Genomic DNA, 25758 nt, shown 5'->3' with positions numbered 1-25758 from the left:
CCACCAATGATGGAATTGAACCAAATATGGCACACAGAACTCCCACGATGAACAGAACATATATATCAATGATTAGTTGGGGGGGGGGCAAAATATTGTTTGCTTACCGTTGAAAATTGCCTAGGGCCGCCTCTGCCTATGGATATCCATAGCAAGAATTCTTTCATTTGAGCAATAGGTACAATAACACCAAACAGAATGAAATAAAATTAATTTAGCCTTGAGCAATGTCTCAGATTTGTTAGAGGTTCTAGAGATAGAGAAGAGGTCTGGGAACATCAAATTAATTGAAGGGGGGATTTGCTTTAAATATACAGCAATGATTAAGAAGTAATTGTAATTATTCTTGAATGTTTTATGATTAATTATTGCGAGGAATAGCACACACTTTAAAGGGTTGGGGTGATGCTGATAAGTTCTTTGCAGGTTCTTCAGTGAATTCCTTTATTCCTGGAGGAGGCTGGAAATTGAATACCCTCAGCAGGCGGGTCAAGAAGATAAATAGCTCCATCCTGGCCACAGGTTCCCCCAAGCATGACCGAGGCCCTGCATGGGGAGACAAAGGCAGGGGATGAGCATATATTCAATTGAGCAAATAAGGATAAAAGCTGAAAAATAGACTATGAATGCATAAGGATTGATCATACAATGGTATAAATCATGCAGTTGGAAGAGGAGCCAATGGGTAAGCCCATGTCACAAAATCAAAGGATACCTGACAAATGGCTATCCAATTTCTGTTTAAAAACTTCAAGAGATGGAGACTCTGCCACTGACTTGGTCTACAGACTGATAAACATTACAGAGAGTGCCAAAAACGAGAAAGCTCAAGTAGGCATTAATTGCATTGGATAATTGCCTTTGACTGGGTGGGTTGGGTAGTGTTGAAATCACTAATTAAAAAATATGGTTTTGAACAGGGTTTCCAACATATAATAGAGCGAATTCCATCCTGCTTTATGCTGATGATGCAGTTCTTCTTTCTAGAACTCAAATTGGACTGAAAAGAGTCCTGAGAGCATTAACAAATTACTGCCAGGAAGGCGCGTCAAGCCAACCCCAACTGGGACCACCTTCCACCTGGAAACCAATGCCCTCACAGCCCTCACTGAGGGAGAAGATGCAAATCAAGAATAGGGCTCCAAGTCACCTACACACCCACCACCAGTACACCGATCTTGGAAAACAATCCTACTTGGACAATGAGGGATCACCTAAGTAAAGTAAGTAAAGTAAAGCTGCATCTCAACTTTCAGAAAACTAAAATTATGGTGTTTGCTAAATGACCCAAGAAGCACAACTGGAGAATAGATGGAAACAAAATAGAGCAGGTCTCAAGTTTTAAATACGTGGGAGTAACCCTCCATAGCAGTAACAGCAGGAAAACTCACACAGAGTATACAGCAGAGACCGCACAAAAGAGCTCATCCGCTATCTTAAGATATCTCAGGATGGGAAGAGGTCACTTTAAACCGGCGGCACTTAAACTTTTTGAAGCAAAACCAATCTCACAAATTCTGTATGGAGTCCAGCTTGGACCCTTCTCAAACTAAACTGTGCCTAATCGAAGTTTCTATGAGCAGCTCTACAGGCTCCCAGATGTGTCTCTAACGCCACCCTGCGGTTGGAGACAGGCTTTGTGAAAATGGAAGTGAGAATATAGACAATTATTCTCAATTACTGGCTACATCTATCCTTCTCCCCTAACCATGAGAGACGACTTCCAGTCCACAAGGATTAAAACAGTGGCAGCAAAGATTGCAACTATTGGTTTCTCCCAAGACCAATAGTTAAAAATGAGATGGGATCAAGCCAAGGATCTCATTAAGCAACAGATCCTGGGCATAGAGCGCCAATCTGATCTAGCCTGTTCCCCAGCCTTTATTGTTAGGGAAGCCACTAAATACCTCATTGCCCCCATGGCATACCTAAAAGACCTAGAGGTGCCCAAACAGCAAAGAGCTTTTACCCTGACAAGATGCCATGCCCTCCCTTCAGCTGTATTGGAGGGGAGGTATTGGAAGACCCCCTTCAAGCAGAGACTATGCCCCTGTGAGTCTGCTCATGTAGAAACCAAGGAGCATGTGCTTCTTCATTGCATGTTCTACAGAGATCTTAGATCTAAACTCATTAGGCCATAGCTTCTAAAATACCCCAAATGCAGTGAAAATATTATTTCAACTTGCTGCTTTCGGACTCTAACACTACAATAACTAAAATTAGACGGATGATGATAGACCCCACAAGGCAACACCCTGTTGAGAATATAGTTAGAGCAAAATGTAACAGCTGAAATGCTACTAGACTCGTAATGTGCCCCTCCCTTCCCCTTTAGTGCCCCCCCCCAGTGTTTTTGACCCCTCCTATCAATCTCTCCCCTTCGCCCCGCCCTCCTTCGGTTCCATACTTGTTACAATATCCTGTGTTTTAAAATGTGATTTTAAACTGTTTTCTAATCTACTTTTAAATAACTGCTTTACTGGGGAGTTGTCCTTCCCCTCCCAGAGTGCTTGTGCCCTGCTTTGTGCTGGTCAGTGGCTGTAATAAAGTTTTGTTGTTGTACTCGCCCATACATAACCTAATTTCTTGTTGTCATGTGTCTTCAAATCAATTGGACATACGGTAAGCCTGAAGCTAACCAATATTGGGGATTTTTGAGCAAGATTTGTTGAAGGAATTGGGTTGCATTCCTCTGATATTGAGAGTCTGTGAACTGCTTGAGGTCATCCAGTACTTTTACCTGTACTAAATCCCAGAAATTCTTTTCTAGCGACAAAATTTCCATCCTTGTCCAAAAAATGGTTGGGATTAAATTTGTGTGGAGTTTCCCAGTACTCATCGTCAAGAAGAACAGAGCGTAGATTGGGTACAATGTATGTCCCCTGAAAGAAAGAAACAATTAGTAGACAAGTAAACACACACACACACATCTCTCCCTTCGAACTGAGATTCAGTGGAAATAGGCTGCCTGAGAGCCTAACCATGTATTTTGCAGTTGCTGAGATGCTTCCATACTGCAAATCTACACTCACCTAGTTATATGATGGTTGTGTTACATCATTGATCTAACTCAGTGTTTCCCAATCTTTGGTCCTCCAGTTGTTTTGGACTTCAACCCCCAGAAATCTCAGCCAGTCTACCCTGAGTCCCTCCAGGGAGATGAGGTGGAATATAAATAAGTTTTATTATTAATTGTGGAAGTTGAAATCCAAAACATCAAAGGTTGTGGAGGGCTCTAGCAGAGATTGACTCTTCCAGTATTTGGAGCAATCTTGGAAGGGGTTAATCTGACCTCTTCCTTAAGGAAAACATCACAGACTTCTGTGATTATCTGTACAGGCTTGCTGAAATGAGCAGTAGCTGAGATCTCATGAGATCTAATGGTGTCTGGAAAAGAATAGCTCTTTGGCAGCAGATAATGATGCACCTTTTGTACCCTAGTCCTGGATCTTGACTCTACTGCCCCTGGGTAGAATAATGAACTCTGACCTTGGCTCCCGTAATCCTGATCCAGACCTGAATCCTTGACTCTGAATTTTGACTTCCTGGTTTGATTTGTGGACTTGGACTACAATTTGTATCCCTATCTGGAATGACTTCAGAACTCTCACTTCAGTTTGTACTCTTGACTTTTAGTCTTGCTTTATGAATTCTGATAGGTGATGTCCTGGCTTCTAACTATTGGACTGTAACCTTGGCTATCATTTGTTCTTGCACCTAACCTGCTTCTATAGTACTCAGCTTGTCTGCATTACTTGGACTCTTGACCTTGACTTGTGTTTATTGTTACTTCAGCTGTGTACTGCAATTCTGATATTTTGGGCAAACCTTGAAAGACTTTAGTTTTCTTTATAATATAGTCTTGGCATACCTTACTTGGGTTTAAAAAGACCTTAGCCCTGATACCGGGAGATCCCCGGAACAAGGTATGGACAAATAGTTATGAACCATCCAAGAATGTCCAAAACATGGACAAAATTCTTCTGGATTAGTTGTAACAAGAATAGAACCATTCGACCAATTATTGGATGACAAGTTAACATGTAGATAAATCCAGAGGATTTAATGAGGAAGCAAGTATCACTTAGATGTCTTAGATATCGCGACATGAATCATGGGAAAGAAACAAAACGAACTGAGCTTTCACATGGCAAGGCAGATATGCTATGATAGCCAAACTTGAAACCACATAAAAAGTCAAATACAAGCTTCCTCTGAACAAATTCGAGCAGGAAAAACCCCATGATGTGTTCACCTTAGGGTCCCCATAATTGGGAAACAACTTGAAGGCTCACATCAGCCATGGAGTGTTTCTGGAAAGATTTGTTTAGAGGAGATTTGCCTTTTCTTCTTCTGCTTGAAACTTGCCAAAGTCACCCAATGGATTTCCATGGTCAATTGGTGATTTGAATCCTGGTCTCCAGAATCACATTCCAACACTATTATCCTGTGCTAGCTCTGTCTGTGTGGATACATCTCTCAAAATGACATCCTTCAAACATCTTTGTTCTTGGGATACAGAATGCAGCTAAAACTTCCAGCTGTACCTTTGGGATGATGTAACCTCTCATGTGGACATCTCTGGTAGTTTGCCTTGCAGCTCCTACCAGGATGGGATATCTGTAACGCTGGATTTCATGAATCACTGCATGAGTATAAGGCAGTCTTTTATGGTCATCATAGCAGATATTAGAGGAGCCCACAACATCTTCAATCTCCTTGAAGATTTTATCTGAGGAAATGTATGGAAATGGATGAAAGCTTTATTTCAAATATTCAAAAATGAATAACTACTGAAAGATTTTTTATTATACCCATGAGTCGATCACAATGAATTTATTATATTTATGTTCTACTTTTCCTCAAAAGAGTTCACTTTTATATATCTCTTTGACTGATGAGAACTTTTTAAAAACCATGTCCTAACACTGAAACAGTTTCATGAAGTGCAGAGTGCGGAGAGGAAAGGGAACAGGGAAGAGTCCCTGGCAGTTCCCCAGGACATGCTCCCTTCAATCCATTGGGACTGGGCAGTGCGGTAGGAAGGGAAGCACAGAGTTGAGAGAGACCCTCAAGGGGCACCCAATGTAACCCCCTTCAGACAGGAAGGAAGGCATTCTAAACAAAACCACAAGACTACACGGAGCAGCTATAGTGGATGCTACATAAGAATCAACTGTAGTACATAAGAAGTGTGCAAGGAGAATGTCCAATTTTCTTTTATACAGTAAAGATTATAAGAACCATATGCTTATTTGAATCAAATATGAAACGTTTGGAAAGATCTGCCCTAGAATGACAGCGGTGGACCTACTCATGCCTACTGAGACTTGGTCCAAAGCCAGTTTGCTGCAACCATTTCCATTTAGATTGTATTGCTTTTGCAGAAATCAATTGGGATATCCTTGAGAGATTTACTGAGACATGTGTAACAGTACTCTTACTTGACAGAAGACATTTTGGGCTTGAATAAAGTCCTTTTCCCCTGCTGAATATGCCCTGAATATGTTTGACAGGTCATGCAAATGGGGACATTTCATGTATCCCTTCCCATAGAAGGGTTGTATGGACCCCATGACAGCGATATAAAAAAGGCCCTGTGTGTGCATCTGGCTACCATAACCTGATACAAAAGGGTTGTGTCAAACTTTGTAGATACTTTTGTGCTAATTGCTCCTGATATGTTAACATACATATCTTTTTTCCGGCATAAACTGTTTCATTTAGTACATGCTCTTTTTTTCTTTACCCACAGGGATAAACATATCCATTTTTCACCTTTGATACCGCCTGCATTCTTCCTTTTTGGTAACTTTTCCCAACTTTGAGGCAAATTCTTACTTTTTGCCATTATCCACATACTTTCTGCAGAAAGTTCTCTTAACCTAATTTCAGTAAACCTTTGCTATCAAATGTTATTTTTTATTCATTCATCAGCCATTCCTTCTTTGTTTGTCCACAATTTCTTTTATTTGTTCAACTAATCACAAATCGTCTTTCTCCTTCATTTAGAACATATCCTGTAATGGTAGTTACAACATTTCTATTTAAAATACTGTTGGCACAACTGAAATCGGTAGTAGCCCCTTGTTTGTGTTGCACAATGACCATTTTTACCTTGGACATCTGGACGGTTTGCCAAAATGAGAAGTGCCCATTTCATAGGTGTACTGATAGTTTCCAATCCAGCAAAATATATGTCGTGAATGGAGTGAATCAGGTTCTCTTCATCCAAGGCAGAGGTAGGATCATTCTTATTCTTCTCCTGAAATGTGAAGTAGAATTTCTGACTGATCGGAAAGCCACTCTTCAACGCTGCCTTTCCTCTTGTATATGTGTGCACGTCTTGAAGTTGGATGTCACCTGCTGACGTATAATAACCCCATTTAAAGATGAATAGAAAGCCGATCCAGTACTTACTTTTTCCATTTCACTCAGGTAGTAATCAATGAAATCCCGTGGCTCCTGTGTGGGTTCTTGCTCCCTATGTTTCCGTATTTCTTCCTTTGATAGTGAAAGCAGCATCTCTGTGCTCTCCAATGCCTTCTTATGAGGCCCCGGAAGGCGGTCCATGATCGATGGGAACAATTCATACAGCTACAATAGATGAAAGCAAAAAGCCTGCCATTATTCTGGAGGAGGCAAGGAAAGACAGTTCATTGGCCAAAGCAGGTTTGACACACACACATTATTTTGAGATAGCTAAATTTCCTGACTGTAAAGAAAAGAATGGAGGTGAGGAGGAGGAGGATACCTGCTCCCTTCTTCCATCATTTTCTTCCACAATATATTCTGAACTTTCTCTTCCCGAGTAATTGTCTGTTCTCCCATTTTCTCAGCTGCTTTTCTATTTCCCAGGTTTAGTTCACTTTGCAAACAGAAATAATATTTCTCCAATCCCTACTCATAATTTTGCTCTGAACTTGCTTAGCTGGTTTTACCAGATGATGCTGTAAACTCTTTCATTTGTGTATTTCCCTGGAAGTTTTAATTATCATTATTTTTCTTTTTTTTCTTGTGTTTTTCATTTATTCTGGATGGTTTCTTAGTCTCTTTAAACATTTGAGAGCAGGAGGATGGGGCAAAGCACATGCTGAAAGTGATATGCAACCTTTCAAGAGCAGATATAAGTACCCACAGCATCTATTCAGAAAAATCCTTGCAGAGAAATGAGTGTTTGGTTTTCTTGGCTAACATTTCTGCCAGATGATTGCAACATTTCTCTCTATAACTAGGATGCTCTAGAGCAGGCATGGGCTAACTTCAGCCCTCCAGGTGTTTTGGAATTGTGGGATCTGAAGTCCAAAACACCTGGATGGTCAAAGTTTACCCATGCCTGCTCTAGACTGAATAGAAACCTTCTCTCTTCACAGCAACTGCCCTTGCACAAATGCACAGATTTTACACTCACACACATAGAAACCATGTGTGTATTTCTGTGCAGCAGTGTTTCTCAACTTGGGGGTCAGGACCCCTGGGGGGTTGCGAGAGAGTTTCAGAGGGGTCGCCAAAGACCATCAGAAAACACATATCTCTGATGGTCTTAGGAACCCCTTTGGCAAAGAAGACTGAAGATCTCTCTGCCTGTGCTTCTCTTCCTTTTTGGAAATAGATGGCGAATCCTCCCACCAACAGCCCTCCTCCTGCTGTGATTGGCCAACCTTTCAGCCGGCCTCTCAGCCAAGGGAAGAGTTGTTTCTGAGGCTACAAGCGATGAGGGGAGAGTAGCTGTGCTCTGTGCATAGCAGTGTGGTGCGGATGCGCGTTGAGGGAGAGCACGCAAGGCTGGAGGGAGGCTCATGCTAGTGAGTCCCTTCAAAGCAGGGGGAAATCGCCCACATGACATGGGACTGAGAGTGGCCCAGTAGCATCAGGAGAAGCAGCAGAAGCCGCTTAGGTAATTTGTAACACTATTTATTAGAAAAAAGTCAATCTTTCCTCTTTTTTTATTAATGCTCCCATTAGAAAAATGCACAAGGATGTGGGCGAACGACAACTCCCAAAATCTTGGTCAATCCCACACAAATCCCATCAGTATTCACAGTTGGCCATGTTGGATCTGTGTGCCAACTTTGGTCCAGATCCATCATTGTTTGAGTCCACAGTGCTCTCTGGATGTAGGTGAACTACAATTCCCAAACTCAAGGTAAATGCCCACCCCTTCCAGTATTTTCCGTTGGTCATGGGAGTTCTGTATGCCAAGTTTGATTCAGTGAATACTGGTGGAGTTCAGAATGCTCTTTCATTGTAGGTTAACTATAAATCCCAACACCTACAACTCCCAAATGACAAAATCAATCCCCCCCCCCCTCCTCCCCAACACCACCAGTATTCAAATTTGGGCATATCAGACATTTGTGCCAAATTTGGTCCAATGAATGAAAATCCAAAGTACATATCAGATATTTACATTACAATTCAAAATTGAAGTTATGAAGTAGCAACAAGAATAATTTTATGGTTGGCGGTCACCACAAAAAGGGGTTGTGGCATTAGAAAGGTTGAGAACCACTGCTGTACAGAATTATTCTCAGAAATATTTTGGGATCTTACTTGATCTGTTATGCTATATAACTTTAGATACACCAAGTCATAAAGGACTACAAAAATCCTTTACTCAGTTGTGAAGATGCATAACAGGTGAGAGTACCACATGTGCATTGGTGCTGAATGCTCATAGAATGTAAGCTCTGTTCCATGAAAGCATTTATCCTCACACTTGAGAATGAAATCAAATATTTACTTTCCTAGTTTAATTTGTGAGGGTTTACCTCTTCAGGCTGTCTTCTGGCCTCCCTTTAATGAGGTCCAACAGTCAAACCACTACTGAAAAGGTTTTCTGAATGTTCCCAAGTGAAATCAGGGGTGCGGGGGGGGGGGGGGGTGTTACTTACTACATAAAAGATAGTTAGTCCAAAACTCAACATATACTCATTGGATTTAATCAGCTTCTCAAAGTTTGGGTCTTCAACAGACCACCGGTATCCAAACATCAGGGAAAATGTCACATTGGAGACTGAATTGGTGATGAACAGTATTGGATCAAATGGTTTCCCTGCAAATGAAATCTAATTAATATCAGTTCAACTATTGGAATTTACTGATCACTTATTTTTATATAAAAAATCAATGAAATATGATAAATTTCACAACAGAGATATTGGTTTCTGCCGGCAGAGACATGTCAGTGTTTAGCGTAAGTAGCCCGCAGAATGACTCTAGCCCTTGTAACTCTAAGTGTGATAAAGTAACTCATAAAAGAAAGAACATGAGTCTTTCACTTTAAGTAGAAATGAAAAGAAGTTGTATTCACAGCAAACAAAAACAAGACAGAAAAATTGCTCTCACCAAAACATAACATAAAACAATATTTTTGGTGAGTTCTCTTCATTCAAGATGCAGACGGCGATATGCAGACTTATAACAACAGCAATATACAGTCTCTCTTACTCAGTTGTCCGTAGAATGATCTTGTCTTGCCCTCAACAAGCTTTATCTTCAGGAACAGCTCCTGGCATCAAACAAAGGCTTTTCAGCTTAGAATGAGCCCTCAAGCAAAGCTTAGAACACAATGCTCAAAGTACAAACACACTGTGGCTTACTATATATATGAGATAACAATACACTCAATTAACCACTCAATTAACTGTGTCAGCTGCAACAGAAACAGCCCTGATCCTTTCCAAAACTTAGGAAAAGTAGGTTACAAACTCTTAGTAGCAACAAGACACGTGCCAGCATTATCTCCTCATATTACAAACCTTTTTGACTTGCAAAAATCTCTACAAGCTGCTGGGCTTCATCTTCTATTTTGTCTTCCATGATTCTTTTCCCAGCTCCCAATTTCGTCAAAACCATTTGGCCAAGCCGTCTCTGTTGCTTCCAGGCATGACCATTTGCAAATGCAATACCTGAGGGCATCAAGATTCAATATGCAAAAAAAAAACTGATCAAGTATTTGTTGGTACTGTGTTTTGGTTTATATAGTAGATTTTCAAAGTGTGTTTTTAAAGCTGTAAGCATGTGTATGTAATACTGTCTAGAGTTAACAAACCAGACTTTTGTATGTATCCTAGAAAGGTATATGTGTGTTCATTTCCTGCTTCCTGTATGTGAGGCCGGATGCTTCAATGGAATGTGAAGGAGGCGTATCTATTGCTGATAGAGTGAGAAAGCTAAGCATTTTTCTTCTTGAATGCTGTTTTGCCGGAGCCAGAAGCTTCAATGTAACTCTGCTGTATATAGATGTAAATAAAGCTGATTGATTACTTTAAGGAAGTGTGTCGGGACAGCTTTATTACACTCACCAATTAACAATGGTTATGGGCCCAGCACTCTTTTGCTACACGAGGATTGAAGGTGATTTATGGCATGAGAGTTGCCGAGGTGACAGATGGGCAGACCCCAGACCAGAATTCCAGGAATGCTGAGGAGTGACTGCCGGAAAGCCTGTAAGTGTTGCTTAAGAAAAGGTAAAGGTAGTCCCCTGACATTAAGTCCAGTCATGTCTGACTCTGGGCTGTGGTGCTCATCTCAATTTCTAAGCCGAAGAGCCGGTGTTGTCCATAGACCCTCCAAGGTCATGTGGCCGGCATGACTGCATGGAGCGCCGTTACCTTCCTGCCGGAACAGTACCTATTAATCTACTCACATTTGCATAGCAGAAGCTAGGGCTGACAGCGGAAGCTCACGCCGCTCCCCGGAATTGAACCTGCGACCTTTCGGTCAACAAGCTCAGCGGCTCAGCACTTTAATCCACTGTGCCACCGGGGGCAGTGGGTGTTGCTTGGCTTGGGCTTAATCTTGGGCTGCCAAGGGTCACAGAAGTGTGCAGAAGTTTCCTGGAGGATGGGAGTTGAGGCTGCATCTCCAGTGGGCCAAGAGAGAGTGGCTGAGGAGAGCAGTGAGCAGAGATGGCCAGCATAAATTCACTGAGCGTTGTGGAAAGACTGTTTGACAACAACTGTTCACAATGGTATATGTATATGGAAAATCTTTTGGCCAGAGAAGGTTTGGCAAATACTATTCTTGGCACAGAAGCAGATGCAGACACTGCAATGTAACTCTGCTGTATATAGATGTAAATAAAGATTTACTTTAAGGAAGTGTGCCGGGACAGCTTTATTACACTCACCAATTAACAGTCTTCAGGAGAGTCTTTGGTATGAGGATGTGCACATGAGATAATGAATGTGCCTACTCAGAGGCGGCCCTAGGTAATTTTCAACTGTAAGTGAACAGTATTTTGCCCCCCCCCCCCAAACCAATCACTGATATATATCTTCTGTTCGTCGTGGGAGTTCTGTGTGCCATATTTGGTTCAATTCCATCATTGGTGGAGTTCAGAATGCTCTTTATTGTAGGTGAACTATACATCCTAGTAACTACATCTCGTATATGTCTGATATCGAGCTACTTTTAGCAGGGTCCCCTCAACAGAGAGGGACCCGAGGACCGCGCCAAAAGGGTCCTGGATACCTTGGTGAGGCCCTCGGGTCCCTCTCTGTTGAGGGGACCCTGCTAAAAGTAGCTCGATATCATTTGGCTTATACCACGAAGGGACTCCTGCTTGAAGGTCCAGACCAAATTATAGCCTAAATTTTCAAGCAGGCACCTTGGTCCAGGATTTCCGGGCCAGGCTACTAGGAGGAACAGGCTTGGGAACAGAGGTGCCTCTCTCAATTTGGACTTTCTTTCTGACAAAACTACAAATTCTCCCACAGCCAATTTCCTCCCAGTTCTGACCTGGATTTCCAGTACAAAGGAGTGCCAGGGAAGCCTTTGCCAAAGGACTTCCAGGAGGAGGGGCAACCGACGTGAAGGGGGAAGATGTCTGAAGGGTAAGCCAAAGCAACCGTGTTGCTCCCCAAGATTTGCCAGGTAGAGGGGTTCTAGGTTCGTCTGTCTAGTCCTCGGAGCAAGCCCAACTAGGAAGAGGGATTCTGGGACTCGGTAACAAATCCTGGTTGAGGGGGGCGGTCATCTAGGCGTTTGAGGTCCGGACCTTGCAATCTAACTCGTTCATTGCGGGGCTGAAAGGGCTGTGTAAGGAGGGGAGCTCTCCCCTCGAGTCTACCAGTCCGCTCAGCTGTTGGATCGCTCGGAGTCCTCAGGTCAGGCACCTTCGGAAGGTTGTTAGTGTTGCGGTTGGCACAACTCCTCCGTTAGCCGCTGGACTGTGGGGCTGACCGAAAGGAATGAGCGTCTGCCGGTCTGGGATCAAACGTCCTGTTCCACCACAAACACCTTTAGGAAAGATACTGGCAGAGTGGTTGTTGACGCAAGCCAGTGTGGTAAAGTATAGCATGGAGAAGTGGCCCCAGAAGTTCTTTTTTTTTTAATATTCTTTATTGAGGTTTTCATAAAACATAGCAGAAAGAAGAAAAAAAGGAAAGAAAAAGAAACAAAGAGAGAGAAGAAAAGAAGATAAATGAGAGAAAAAAGAAGGGAGAGAAAGTAAGAGAGAAGAAAGAAAAGATTAGGATTAAAAGTTGACCTCCTGGTATCTTCAGAGAATCTCGTCAATCTTCTTGTTATTTATGTTCTTGAATTTTCTTCTTTCCCTCTTTTTAATGTAGTTCAGTCTATTTTTGTATTTCTTATAATACTATTTCTTTTTTCTTCTTTTTTAGATATTCTGTAACATCACTCCAGTCCGTTTCTTTCCTTTTGATTTCTTTGTTCTTTAACAATAGAAAGGTTAGCTTGTCTAGGTTCGTTATATCCAGTATTTTTGTTATCCAATCATTTATCTCTGGGATCTCTTCTTGCCTCCATACTTTGGCGTAGCACATCCTTGCTGCTGTCAATATCAAAAATAGTATTTTATCTTTATTTTCCTCCAATTTTCTATCATACATCCCCAACAGAAAGATCTCCGGTTTCAATGGCAATTGTATTTTCAACATAGTTTGAATTTCCTTATGTATTCCCCTCCAGAATTTTCTCGCTTTGTCACACATCCACCATGCGTGGAAAAAGGACCCTTCTTTATTCCTACATTTCCAGCAGGCCGTGCTTGTATTATTGTATATTCTACCTAATTTTTTCGGTGTCAAATACCACCTTTGTGATATTTTTACCCAGTTTTCTCTGAGCTCTACTGCTTATGCATATTTTAATCTTTTTCTCCAAATTTCTTTCCATTCTTCTTTTCTGATATTTCTTTGTATATTTTCGTTCCATCTTCTCATGTAGTTTTTCTCCTCATTTTGTTCCAGGTACCATTCTAGTAGTTTTTTGTATAGCTTGGTTATTACCTTCCTTTCTGTTTTCATAATGGCATCCCAGAATTCGTTTCCTTGTGCAAATCCTATTTTCTTATCCAACTTAAATTTTTCTTTAATTTGCCAGTATTGGAGCCATGATATATTTTTGTCAATTAGAACTAATTCTTGTTGTTCTTTTATTTCTATCTCCCCTTGTTTAGATTTTAGTATTTCTCCATAAACAGGCCAGTCATTCCACCCCAGGCACCTCCTTTGGGTCGCCTCCAAGGGTGATACCCAAATTGGTGTCTTATTGTATAATTTTAATCTATATTTCTCCCACACTTTTAAAATTGCAGACCTTATAAAATGGTTACCGATTTTTTTTTCTTTTTCTTTCCCTTTATACCAAATGTAATGGTGCCATCCTGCTCTTAAGTCTATCCCCTCTAGTGTTAGTAATTTCTTTTTCTTTAACATGGTCCAGTCTCTGGCCCATGTTAGGGCACAAGCTTCAAAATATGTTTTTAAATCCGGAGCAGCCAATCCACCTTTTTCTTTTTGTTCTATTAAATTTTTATAGTGTATCCTGGGTTTTTTATTGTTCCAGATAAATTTAGTGATATCCATGTTCCATTTTTTAATCACATTCATGTTCCTGATTATGGGTAAATTCTGAAATAGAAATATCATTTTTGGCAAGACTTTCATCTTGATCGTAGCGATCCTTCCCATTAATGATAAATTTGACTTTTTCCATTTTTCAAAATCCTCTTTAATTTCCCTCCATTTATTTAAATAATTATTTTGTAAGAGATGTAGATTTTTTGCTGTTATCTGAATCCCTAAATATTTTATTTTTGGGACAATCTGCACATTCCATTTCTTTTGTATCTCTTCCTTTTCCCTTTCCCCAATATTTTTTGTTATTGCCTTTGTTTTTTCCAAATTTATTTTAAACCCTGCCACTTCCCCATAGTTTTTTATTTCTTCTAGCCAATTTCCTGTTCTTTCCTTTGGGTTCTCTATAATACAAATTATATCATCAGCGAACGCTTTGTATTTGTAGTCCAATCCTTGTATTCTAGCACCCTCTAGGGCCTTCTGTTCTCTTATTCTTTTTAGCAGTACTTCTAGTGATAAGATAAATATTAATGGCAATAAGGGACAACCCTGTCTGGTTCCTTTTTCTATCTGGATCTTGTCTGTTTCTTGTCCATTAATTATAATTTTGGCCTCTTGTTCCTCATAAATTGCTTCCGCCGAATTTTAAAAATAATACCCCATATCAATCTCCCTCATTAAAAATTTGAAAAAAATCCCAATTGACATTATCAAATGCCTTCTCAGCATCCACGACCATGAACATTACTTTCTTTTGATGATAAATTTCATAGTACTCGATCAAATCTATTACTGTCCTCACATTATCTTTTTGTTGTCTGTTAGGCAGGAAGCCTGCTTGGTCTTCCTCTATATATGTTTCCAATATTGTTTTTAGTCTTTCCGCTAGAATACTACTAAAAATCTTATAGTCTACATTAAGTAGCGATATAGGGCGATAATTTTTAACTTCCTCCGGATCTGAATTTTCCTTATGTATTACTGATATATTGGCCTGTTTCCAGGAATTTGGTATTTCTTTATATATTCTTATGTTGTTCATTATTTTCTTCAGGTATGGTATGAGTTCCTGTTGGAAAGTTTTGTAATAGCCCGATGACAGCCCATCTGGGCCTGGTGCTTTATTTGGTTTTAGATTTTTTATTGCCATTTTTATCTCTTGTTCGGATATTTCCTTATTAAGTGTTTCCCTTTGTTTATCTGAGATCTTTTGAATTTTTTGTTTCCCTAAATATTGGTATATCTTTTCCCTATCTATCTTCTCATTCTGATATAATTTCTTATAAAAATTAAAGAATTGGCTTCTAATCTCCTTTTCTTGAGTGTATATTTTGTCTTTGTCTCTTATCTTGGTTATATGAGCTTTCTCTCTTTTTTTCCGTAGCTTATTCGCTAGCCATTTTCCTGACTTATTTGCGTTCATGAAGTAATTCTGTCTTATATACTTTAATTGTTTTTCTTTTTCTTCTAATTCCAATAGTTCTAATTGTTTACGTAAATTTTCTAATTTACTATTTACTTCTCTATTTTTTGGGCTTTTTTTGAGTTTCATTTCCTCCTTTTCTAGTTCTCTCTTGATTTCATTCATCTTTTTCGTTTTTTGTTTATTTCTGATTATTTTTTCTTGTATAAAGTGGCCCCGCATTACTGCTTTACTTGCTTCCCACAGGTTTAATGTACTTGTTTCTGTATTATCGTTTAATTCAAAATATTCTTTTAATTTGTTTCTGATTCTTTCAATGTCTTCCTCTCTTCTTATCAAATTTTCATCTAATCTCCATCTTCTTATTTTGTCCCCTAACTCTATCCTTAGTTCCAGGGGGCAATGATCTGAGTCAATCCTCGGCAAGATCTTGAAACTCATTATTTTCCCTATCATTTGTGCTGTTGTCCAAATCATATCTATCCTAGACCAATTTTGAAATCTGGCCGAATAATGTGTATAATCTTTTTTGTTACCATTTTTTATTCTCCATACATCCTTTAGGTTTAATTTTTCCATCATTCTTATCATTATGTTTGGAAGGTTTCCTTTGTCTTTAGATTTCTTTGTGGTATAGTTTGTCTTACTCCTATCTAATTCCCTATTCATCACCCCGTTGAAGTCTCCCATAATTATTAAGTGGTCGTATTCCTGCTCCTCTATCTTTTTTTTTTAATTTTTCTGTGAATTTTATCTTGGAGTCATTGGGCGCATAGATATTACAGATTAGAATTTTCTGTTCATGTATTTTTATCTTTACCCCCAGAAATCTTCCCTCTTCATCCTTAAATGCTAATTCCGCTGGAATGTCCCTGTTCACATATATTACTACTCCCCTTTTTTTCTCTTTTGCTGAAGATATGAATGACTGGCCCAAGCTTTTGTTTTCCAAATATTTTATGTGGTCTCCCCTTATATGTGTTTCTTGAAGTGCTATAATATTAGACTTTTTCTTTTTTAGGTTATAGAAAACTTTATTTCTTTTATTCGGCGAATTCAGTCCATTAATATTATTTTAGTATAGTTTTAGCTCTTTCATTGTTTGTTGTCTACTTCTCTAGTCCCTTCTTCCTTTTCGCTCCTCTCTTCCTCTGTTTCCTCCTTCTCCCTTTCTTCCTCTTCTTCGATCTCTCCGGGTCCTTCCTCTCTTATGTCCTCTTCTTTAGGTCCATCCAGGTTTTGTTTGTCGTTTCTCTTTTCCATATTCAACTCCCTCTCTTCTTCCTCCCTCTCTTGTTCCCTTGTTCTTTCTTCTAATTCTTTTTTCTTCATTTTTCCTTTTGTTGGGTCTTTGTCTTTTTCTTTTTCCTCCTGTTTTATTTTTTCTAGAAATTCTTTTGCTCTATCGACGCTTTTGATCCAGTATTTTTGTTCTCCATAGGATGCCATCAGACCTTCTTCTCGTTCCCATCTGTATCTTATTCTTCGTCTTTTTAATTCTTCTGTTAGGAAATTGTATTTTCTCCTTTTCGTTAGCACCGTGTTTGGGTATTCTTTCAAAATGATGATTTTTTTCCCTTTATAGTATACTGTTCTCCTGTTGTTTACTTTTAAAACTTTATCTCTTGTAGTTTTCTTTGCAAAGTGCACCACGACGTCTCTTGCTACTCTGTTTCTTGTTGCATAATTTGTGTTTACTCTGTACACTCTGTCTGTTTGGTCTTGCATCTCTTGATCTGTATATTCTAGCAGTTCCGCTAGAATATCGATCACTTTATCTCTTATATTCTCTTTAGGGTCCTCTTCAATATTTCTCAGTCTCAATTGGAATTCCAGCTCTTTCGCCTCCATCTTTTCGAATTTTTCCTCTAATTTTGTTGTTTTCTGTTCTAGATGTCTAATTTTTACCTGCATAGCTTCCTGTGTCTTCTTAATTTCTGTCTTTTCCATTTTCAAGTCTTTAAATTCTTGTTGTATTAGTGTTAGTTCTCTTTTTACTCCTCCAATTTCCTCTTTTATTTCTTTTTTCAGATCCACCATCTGTTCTTGAGATGCTTTCTGTGCCGCATCCTGTTTCTCCTTCACTGATTGTATCTCCTTCATTACTTTCTCTGTCATTTTCTCAAGTAAGTCTTTCAGTGATTGTTCCTCTGGCAGAGAGACTCTTCTTGTAGTACTTTTCATTTCCTTTTGTTCTTTATCACCCTTCTCACTCTTCTCTGTCTTGTCAGTCTTCTCTGTTTTGTTCCTTGTGTTGTACATCTTCTTAATGTGCAGTTGTTCCTTTATTTTCTCTGTATGCCTTTAATCTTGTTTTGTTCTCTTTCTGGGTTTCTTTATCCTCGCTGTATTTCTTCCTCTGTGGCCCCTCTCGCCTTCCTCTTTCTTTTGTATTGTTCTTATTGTGTTTTATTCTTTTATTAATTTGTTATTTTCACTTCCTGGTTCCTGGTTCTCGTCTTCTCGCGATGTTTTCTCTTCCCACTTCCTGGTTTTTCTCTCCTTCCAAGTCTCGCGTCTTTTATCCTATTCTCGCGTTATTTTCTTGATCTTCTTAACTCTCGCGTTGTTTGCGCTTTCTCTCGTGTTCCCTCTTTCCTCCTCTGGCTCCCCCTCCTTCCTCCTATTCTCGTTCGCTCTCGCACGGCTTCTCCACGCGCCCTCTTCTCTGCCTCCTTGCCTCGACTTGGCAGGGGCAGTGGGGCGGCGCGATGGCACTGATTCCCGAACGCGACAACAGGGATCTCCAAGGTCGTCTCCCCTGACGATCCTCCTCCCCTCAGGTTCCTCTCTGCCTTCTCGTCAAAACATTCACTTGCTTCAAGGTCAGACTATCTTTATCAATTTCTTTGCCAGCCTTGTAATCAATTTTACTCAAATGTATTCCTGTATATTTATATATTTATATAGTCATCTATCTGTTCAGATACCACGTTTCCGTTTACATTTTCTGTGGGATTTCTTCTTTTTGTTTCTTTAAATTTCCACTGGTCCCTATTACAACTTCAGAATTGTGTGTGTATATATATATATATATATATATATATATATATATATTCCAACTTAGTTGTTGATAATCACTTTCTTCTTCCCTTACTCTCCTTCTTTAAATTCCTTCCTGAGTTCCTGAGTTCATAAGTTTCTGAGTTGCTTTCCACTCTTATTTCTTTTCACTTCTTTCCTTTCTTTCCCTTATATATTTGTTTGGACTTCCACTTTCAGTCCCTCCACCTCCTTCCTTTCTTCCTTTCCACGTTAGCCGTAGCTATTTTCTCTTCTATCCTCTCTCCTCTTTTGGGAAAGATCTTTAAAGATCTCTTCCGAAACCTCTTCTTTCCTCTTAGTTATTTAATATTCTTACCTCCTTCTCCTCCTTCTTGGTTTAAAAGAGCATGTGGCCAGAGATATGCAAGCTTTTCAGCTGCTGCGTTTTGGAGTGATCCGCCGTACCTTGGGGCCAATACTGGGTCCTTTTGGAGGTCTCCTCTTGAGGAGAAGATCCCCTTTTGGACCGTCGGCTGACCCTCCCGGTTTCGCTGTTCCCTCTGCTTCAATCCACAGTTGGGAAGGGAGCACAAGCTCTACCCGATCCACTCCATCGCTCACACACTTTGCGGAGCTCTAGTGTGTGCGACTCTCCGAGAAGTGGCCCCAAAAGTTCTTTGGGAGGTACAAGCCACTTGACCCCCTCTTGGCAGCTCTGAGCTCATTCCCTGTCCAGCCTTGGAGTTGGACCACTGTATGGGGGATTGGAGCCCCAGTGGGGCCGCCATGAGGGCCAAGTGGGCAGAACTCACTTGTGTTTCATGCTTCTTGACCAAAGCCGGAGGGTGGGTGGAGGGAGGAGATTGTGCCCAACTTTGATCATGCAAAAGGAAGGCCACAAGGCCCCCCTTCTCCCAGAAACCCCCCTCCAGACCCTTCACCCCCTCCCTTGAAGAAATTGCTTGTTTCCTTCCCTACCATCCCATTCCCAGTTCCCGTCCCCCACAGGGTTCTCCCTGACTCCTTCCTTCCCTTTCTAGCCCCTCCATTTCCCTATTTCCTATTCATGATATGTCTGAATTATATGCCCCTTCTACTTTTTACTGCTCCTTGAGGAAATGCACTAAGGGATGGGTAGTTCTCTGAAAAGGGGATGGGAAGTAAATTCTTTGTTCTCCTCCTCTCCTGCTTTCCCCTGTGCCACCTTTTCCTTCCTTCAGATGGCATTGCTCATTCCCTTCTTCACCAAGCTACTACAAATCCCTTTCTTTCTAAAGCTAAATCTTCAGTGCCTTGTGTGTTTCTCCCCACCAGGAGAGACCCTGCCACTGATGTGACTCAGCTGCCTTGCAAAAAGTCTGTCTCTCTCTCTCCCCTGGTTTCCCTGACCCAAGACCCCTTTTTGTGCCCCCCTTGAATCTCCAGCTCTCCTCTTCTCTTCTGGGCAACTACAAAACCCATTTTCTGTTTTTTTTCCTCTTCTCTCTCCTTCCTCTCTACTTTTCCCCTCTCTAAGAACCAGGTCTCCATGTGCTTGTAAAATGTCTCTGAAATCCATACCTCTTCTCTTTCTCTCTCTCTCTCTCTCCCTCTCCCCTTCCCTTCTTCTAAGAAGCCAATATTCTGTGAATTCTTTCCTCTATCCCCCAGGGAAATCCTGCTGCTTCCTCTTACTTCTTTCCTCCCAAACCTAAGAAAGGGATGTTCCAGAAGCATTCCCTCCTGACATTTCACCCACATCTATGGTTAAGTCTCTCTCTCACACACACACAGTCCCTCCAATGCCTTTTTTTTCTTCCTGGCCCTTCCTCCCTCCCTTTTCCCTGAGTGCATGTATGTGGATGTTTTAATTATCCCTCTAACTGCCTTAATTATGAGAGGGGTAGCAGGGTCCGAGGAGGCCTTCCCCGCACAGAGAAGCACCGAAACATCACCGAAACAACTGTGGGGCCCATAATCCACTCCTGCCGCTAAGGACAACTACCTGGGTGAGGCGCTCTATGGACTTTCCGTGTGGCAGTTGGGACTCAGATGATGCAGGAGCAGGACCAGACCACCATGCCACGCCACCCAGAAGAGACAGCCCCCCCCCCTTTGAGGCTGATCTGAGCCCCCACGGGGGAATGCCATCGCAGGAGGAGCATCCAGGATCCCACAGTGAAGGAAGGATGGCTGTGCGAGGGGTTGGCCCAAGAAGGACCGCTGCAGTCCCCACTAGGTATGGAAGTTTTTCCCTTTGTTTCCCTACTAACTACCCTAGGGCCGGGAAGGGGGGGCGGAGGGGGGCTGTAAACTTTCTTTCTGACTGTCCTAGACATTACCCCTGAGTCTCTGTGATGATGGAGAGCCGGACCTGTCTGCGGTCACCAGGAGGCACCACGCCGGGAGGGGTAGCAAAGCTGTGCCCCATCTTCTCCCTCCCCCAAGTGCCAAGGGAGGAGGCAGCGCCCCCAGGAGGCCTGTGGACCACTGCCTGCGGCCAGATGGGAGAATTCCACCATGTGCCATCCTTCTCCATTGGGGACTCACTCGGGACCCCTGAGTGCTCCATGCTGACTACCATCACAGACTCCATCATCCCCTGCCTCCGCCGCCTTCACCTTCTTACTTCAATCTTTATTACTCCAACCCAAAGGACACTCTGCTACTGGTCTCTCACACCCTGCTGGGTCCTGCTGCTGTTGCTTAAGTTGGGCCTCAAAAATAATCAACGGAATACAATCTAATCTGTCTAGAGAGAGGCCCCGGGTGCTAAAGAATTGTCGAGGCTTGGGAAAATGAACATGACCATTTTCCAGCCTCGAAGGGGGGAATGATGTCAGGCATCACCCTCCTCCCCCCCTCAAAATTAAGGGATAAGGACTTATAGTTCTGCAAAGGGCAAGGGCACCAGACTACACAACAAGGGTTAAGTCTTGGCCACATTGCCAAGGCACTGACAACAACAAGAACCCCATGAGGCTTTTTGGGAAATGGCTGGATCTTGGGACTTCTGCCCTTTTGTGAGAGTTGTAGTTCCCCAAGGGCTGAGCGATGGATTCTGTTATTGATTAACTCAGCGCCCATCTGCTGGCTTCTGCCTGAAACCATGACTCTGCTGCGTGGACTGGACTGTTTGCCACAACCCTGGCCATGAACTTTCTATCAATGCTTGATTTGAACTGCTAGCAACCTCTGCTTCCACACGCCCTTCCTAAGAGCATGGGATCTCCAGTTTGGGTTATAATAAAGATCGAATATTGAAACAAACCTTATGGGGTGGGATGGGGTTCCCCTTATGAACTATGTATAAAAGTGTATCGTATGAAATGTAATATGCTCCCCTGCCTTTACTATTGACCTTTACCCCACAAAAAGGTGACCAGAAGTTGTTGCAATGCTCGGGGGGAAACTCTCTGCTTCCCCCGAAGCTCTTCCCTGATTGACTCATTGCATGAAACAATATCTGTTGATTCCCACTCCTCGCCCTCTGAGCATGTCTAGCGGGGAGAGGAAGTCAACAGAAACCTGGAAAAAAGATTGATTAAATCATACAAAGGCAGCGTTGATCCCCCCTTTTGAGGTCCGCTGTCTGACCCAATATTGTCTTTCCCCCAAAGTCATTTCAAACAGGAAGACTTTTGTTTACAAAGCTCACACCTTGCCGGCCTGAGACAAAGGCTTGCTGGCAACTCCTAATCCCATCATTCCCCCCCCTCCATTTTCACGGCCGTACCGCCTCCTCTCTCCTGATTTGCCCATCTTGCGAGGCGAGCGGAGGGCGCTCATTGGCCCTCTAGAGGCGAAGAAACGCACTGATTGGGCCAAAGCAGGGGCGGGCCGCCCAGCCTCCTCCCAGCTGTTCCAGCCTCAGCCAATCAGCGTGAAGCTGGCCGGAAAGTTTTCCTTTGTATTTTTACTATAAATATGTCTGTATTCTTTGTACTGGCATGCTTGCAGTGGAATGATTCCTGCAATGCATCCGATATCAGCTGAATCACTAATAAAACACTTCGGTTGCTGGAAACTTCTTCCACCTTGATGGGGCATTATTATTTTTAATATTTTATCATGGATTGGCAATTTTCCTGGCCTCACCAAGGTATCCAGGACCCTTTTGGCGCAGTCCTCGGGTCCCTCTCTGTTGAGGGGACCCTGCTTAAAGTAGCTCGATATCATGTCCAGGTCTATTTTCCCCCAAGAGCACCCCTGGGCAAAATCAAGTATACTGCAAATGCTTACTTTGCGTAATGGGTTGAGCCGCCCCTGTGCCTACTTGGTGCCAAGTCAATGCATGATTTCTAAATGCTTAATGAAAATGATTTAAACCCAGATCTGATAGCTTTGGATAATCTTTCAATACTTATAGTCTTAAATTGCAGATTATTGAGTTTCTCCTCTTCTCTGGATAAGAGTGAACTGCTTTTGCTTGAAGTGTTATTTTTTATGGTGCAGTTTCTAACAGATAAAATCTTCTCCTGTCTGCATATTATATCTCCGGGGAAAAGTCTGGTGCAACTCTTCACAACTTACCTTTTCCTTCTGATACTTTTTCATAAAATGGAGTTGACCCCCGATCCAAGAATCCTTCTGCGTGATCGACCAGTCCTTCTTTCACAGCATCGAATCCAGACAGGAATACCAAAGGAAAATGGCCAACCCAAAAAGTGAAAACATTTCCATATTGTTTTGCTGCCTGCATTTGGATCAAAACAAGAAGAAAGTTATAAACACATGAAGCAAACTATTTCAGAAAAATAAATCAAATGCTAGCCATCTTCAGATCTTTACCTCTGAAGTTTCTGCCCATGAAGAACTCCTATTTATGTGCCCTGATTCCCGTTACAGCTGACTTTTATCACAAAGGCTTAATTCTGGAATGGTCTCTCTCAAACCCTTCCTCATATATTCCCAACTCATCGACCCTTCCTCTCAAGAAAGGGGGGATCTGTGGAACCCTTGCCTCAGGATGGCTTACAGCCACACATGAAAGCAAGCTTATGGGGCTCCTCTGTAAAATGCAGGAAATCTTTTGTCTCCTTTTCTATTTGAGATGAACTTCCAGAAACAGTCTATGTAAGCCTTTCCTTTTTAAATTTTTCAAGGACATCTTCAGTGTTTATTCCATATTTCTATCACAAGCTTATTTTGCACTGGTCATGCTACACTCTGCTTGATATAGATAGCAACCCATTTTTATTTATTTTTTTGGTCGTGTCAGGAGGAACCGCTCCTGTTGTGAGAGAATTGGCCGTCTGCAAGGACGTTGCCCAGGGGACGCCCGGATGATTTGATGTTTTTATCATCCTTGTGGGAGGCTTCTCTCATGTCCCTGCATGAGGAGCTGGAGCTGATAGAGGGAGCTCATCTGCCTCTCCCCGGATTCGAACCTGCGACCTGTCGGTCTTCAGTCCTGTCGGCACAGGGCTTTAACCCACTGTGCCACCAGAGAGTAGTGATAACTCAAGCTATCATTAATGGATATGCTATAATTCCCACTTTGTTGCCTATCTAGAGTTGACAAAACCCACTGTTGCATTTATAGACCTACAGATAGGCAACGAAGGATATTGCATGTCCAGGGGTGACGTCCTGCCAATAACCACCACAATGAATACGGATGAACATATAACAAGCTCAATAAAAATTTCTGAACAAATTAGGTCAAAACTTGTTTACACCTACATTATAAGGATGGTCCCATATGAGTCCCAGCTCCAGATATTGACCAACCCAGATCCATGAACTACCCCTTCTGACCTGTTGCTTGAGAAAGGCCACTTGGCAAGGCAGGACCACAAAGGGGATGGGAGCACCCGGGTTCCCCCTAAGGGGAACCCCCCCCCCCCCAGTCTTTACCAATGCCTGATAGACATTGACAACATTGTTCTGGATCTGGGGCCCAAGCCAATTGTCCCCTCCCAAAGTTGTGATGGATAGTAAACAGCACAAACGCAAGCAGCCAATAAGAACAGTCCACATGCTACCCTCATCTTTACATGCACTACATTCTTCATACAATAATAATAATAATAATAATAATAATAATAATAATAATACTTTATTTGTACCCTGCTGCCATCTCCCCAAGGGACCCGGTGTGGCTTACATGAGGCCGAGCCCAAACACAACAATACAGGCAATAATCACAACAATACAAGCAATTAAAATAAAACATAAACGATAAACGTATAACATTATCAATAATACAACATACAATTAAAACTGTGGGAAGGCCAAATGTAAAAAATTAAAATTGGAATAGTGCTGGAACATGGACAAGAAGGTGATAGTGGCATTTGTGGAAGACATACGAGCAGACCTAAAATATAAGGTGCTTTGGAGGGACAAAGTGCTATGGGATCATTATTCTGGGAAGGCACACTGGAACAACCACGTCTTCAAACTCCTCCTGAAGACTGCCAGAGTAGGGGCCTGCCTGATGTCCTTAGGGAGTGATAATATAGTTTTAGTGAAGTTGTTCTGTTGATGGAACTGCTTCTGTTAAAGGAATTGGGAAGGAACATGTTCTCTCCCCCTGTTCCTTTCATGTCATCAAAATTGCTCTGCAGACTTGGAGGACCATCCATTTCAGGTTTGTGGACCAAAAATTGAGGGTAACACAGAGCAAAGGGAGGGAAGAAGCCTCATTGCATGAACAGAGCTATTCTCACAGAACACTGCATTCTGTTCATTCTACGTTCAAGTGCTGTTTGGACCGCTGAGGGATTCCTAGGGCCATTAAGCAAAGGTGGGGAAAGTTATTTTTTGGACTTCAGCAGTAGCACGCAATTGCTGTATTGTCTAGGACAGACTTGTCCAACCTGTGGCCCAGGATGTCTATGAATTTGGCCCAACACTTAAAACCTACTTGAAACATTACATATTGGGGTTTTTTGGTAACTCAACTTCTTGAGTGCAGACTTTGTAGACAATGATAGAAAAGAATGGAAGAATCTGTTTGGTACCTCCACAAATATCAAACTATCATCTGTAATCTGCATTATAATTGCAAACTTTTCGGCTATAAGACCTGCTCAACATCTTTAGAAGACCCTCCAAAGGAGGCAATGAATAATTAGAATTATTATATGAGGACTTTTCTTTTGCTAATCTGTGGTAATTGATATCATAAAAATTATTCACAGATTTTTTTTTGCTGATAAGTTATTGTTATTGACAGTGTTAGTGTATTTTTCAGAGTCATAAATTATAGCTTAATTAGTTAAAAGTACCTTTATCGCCGTCATGCCATCAAATCCCTTTTCGAACGCAATTCGCCATAGACCTCCAATGATGGGAAAGGCAAGAGGTCCCGGTGGGTAATGTCTTCGTGACCACAGTAGTTTCAGGAAGTATAGCAGCAGAAGAATTGGCAGCAAAACACTCAAAGATAACTGGATCTCTGCCATTCTGATGTCTTTTCTTTAACCTTGAATATTTTCCACCAACTATGGGAGATATTGAAAGGAAATGGTTGAATCTTCTTTCTTCAGGGATGATGGCACTTCTTTCCCTCCCTCTCTCTTGTTTTCTCTC

The 25758-nt window shown here is 41.6% G+C and overlaps 1 protein-coding gene across 1 annotated transcript; it reads right to left on the bottom strand.

Moving 5' to 3' along the window:
- Positions 1-340: 340 nt before the first annotated feature.
- Positions 341-25758, bottom strand: LOC137096524 (cytochrome P450 2F2-like). Its single transcript, XM_067466084.1, has 9 exons — positions 25455-25758; positions 22753-22915; positions 9762-9911; positions 8895-9055; positions 6421-6597; positions 6118-6265; positions 4548-4732; positions 2741-2882; positions 341-546 (listed from the first exon to the last, which is right to left on the bottom strand). Exons 1-9 carry the CDS (start codon positions 25629-25631, stop codon positions 362-364), a joined length of 1488 nt encoding a protein of 495 aa, XP_067322185.1. The 5' UTR covers positions 25632-25758; the 3' UTR covers positions 341-361.

This window comes from Anolis sagrei, chromosome 3 (genome assembly GCF_037176765.1).
Source record: "Anolis sagrei isolate rAnoSag1 chromosome 3, rAnoSag1.mat, whole genome shotgun sequence".
NCBI classification, from domain to species: domain Eukaryota; kingdom Metazoa; phylum Chordata; class Lepidosauria; order Squamata; family Dactyloidae; genus Anolis; species Anolis sagrei.
This window is presented reverse-complemented; position numbering and strand designations above follow the sequence as displayed.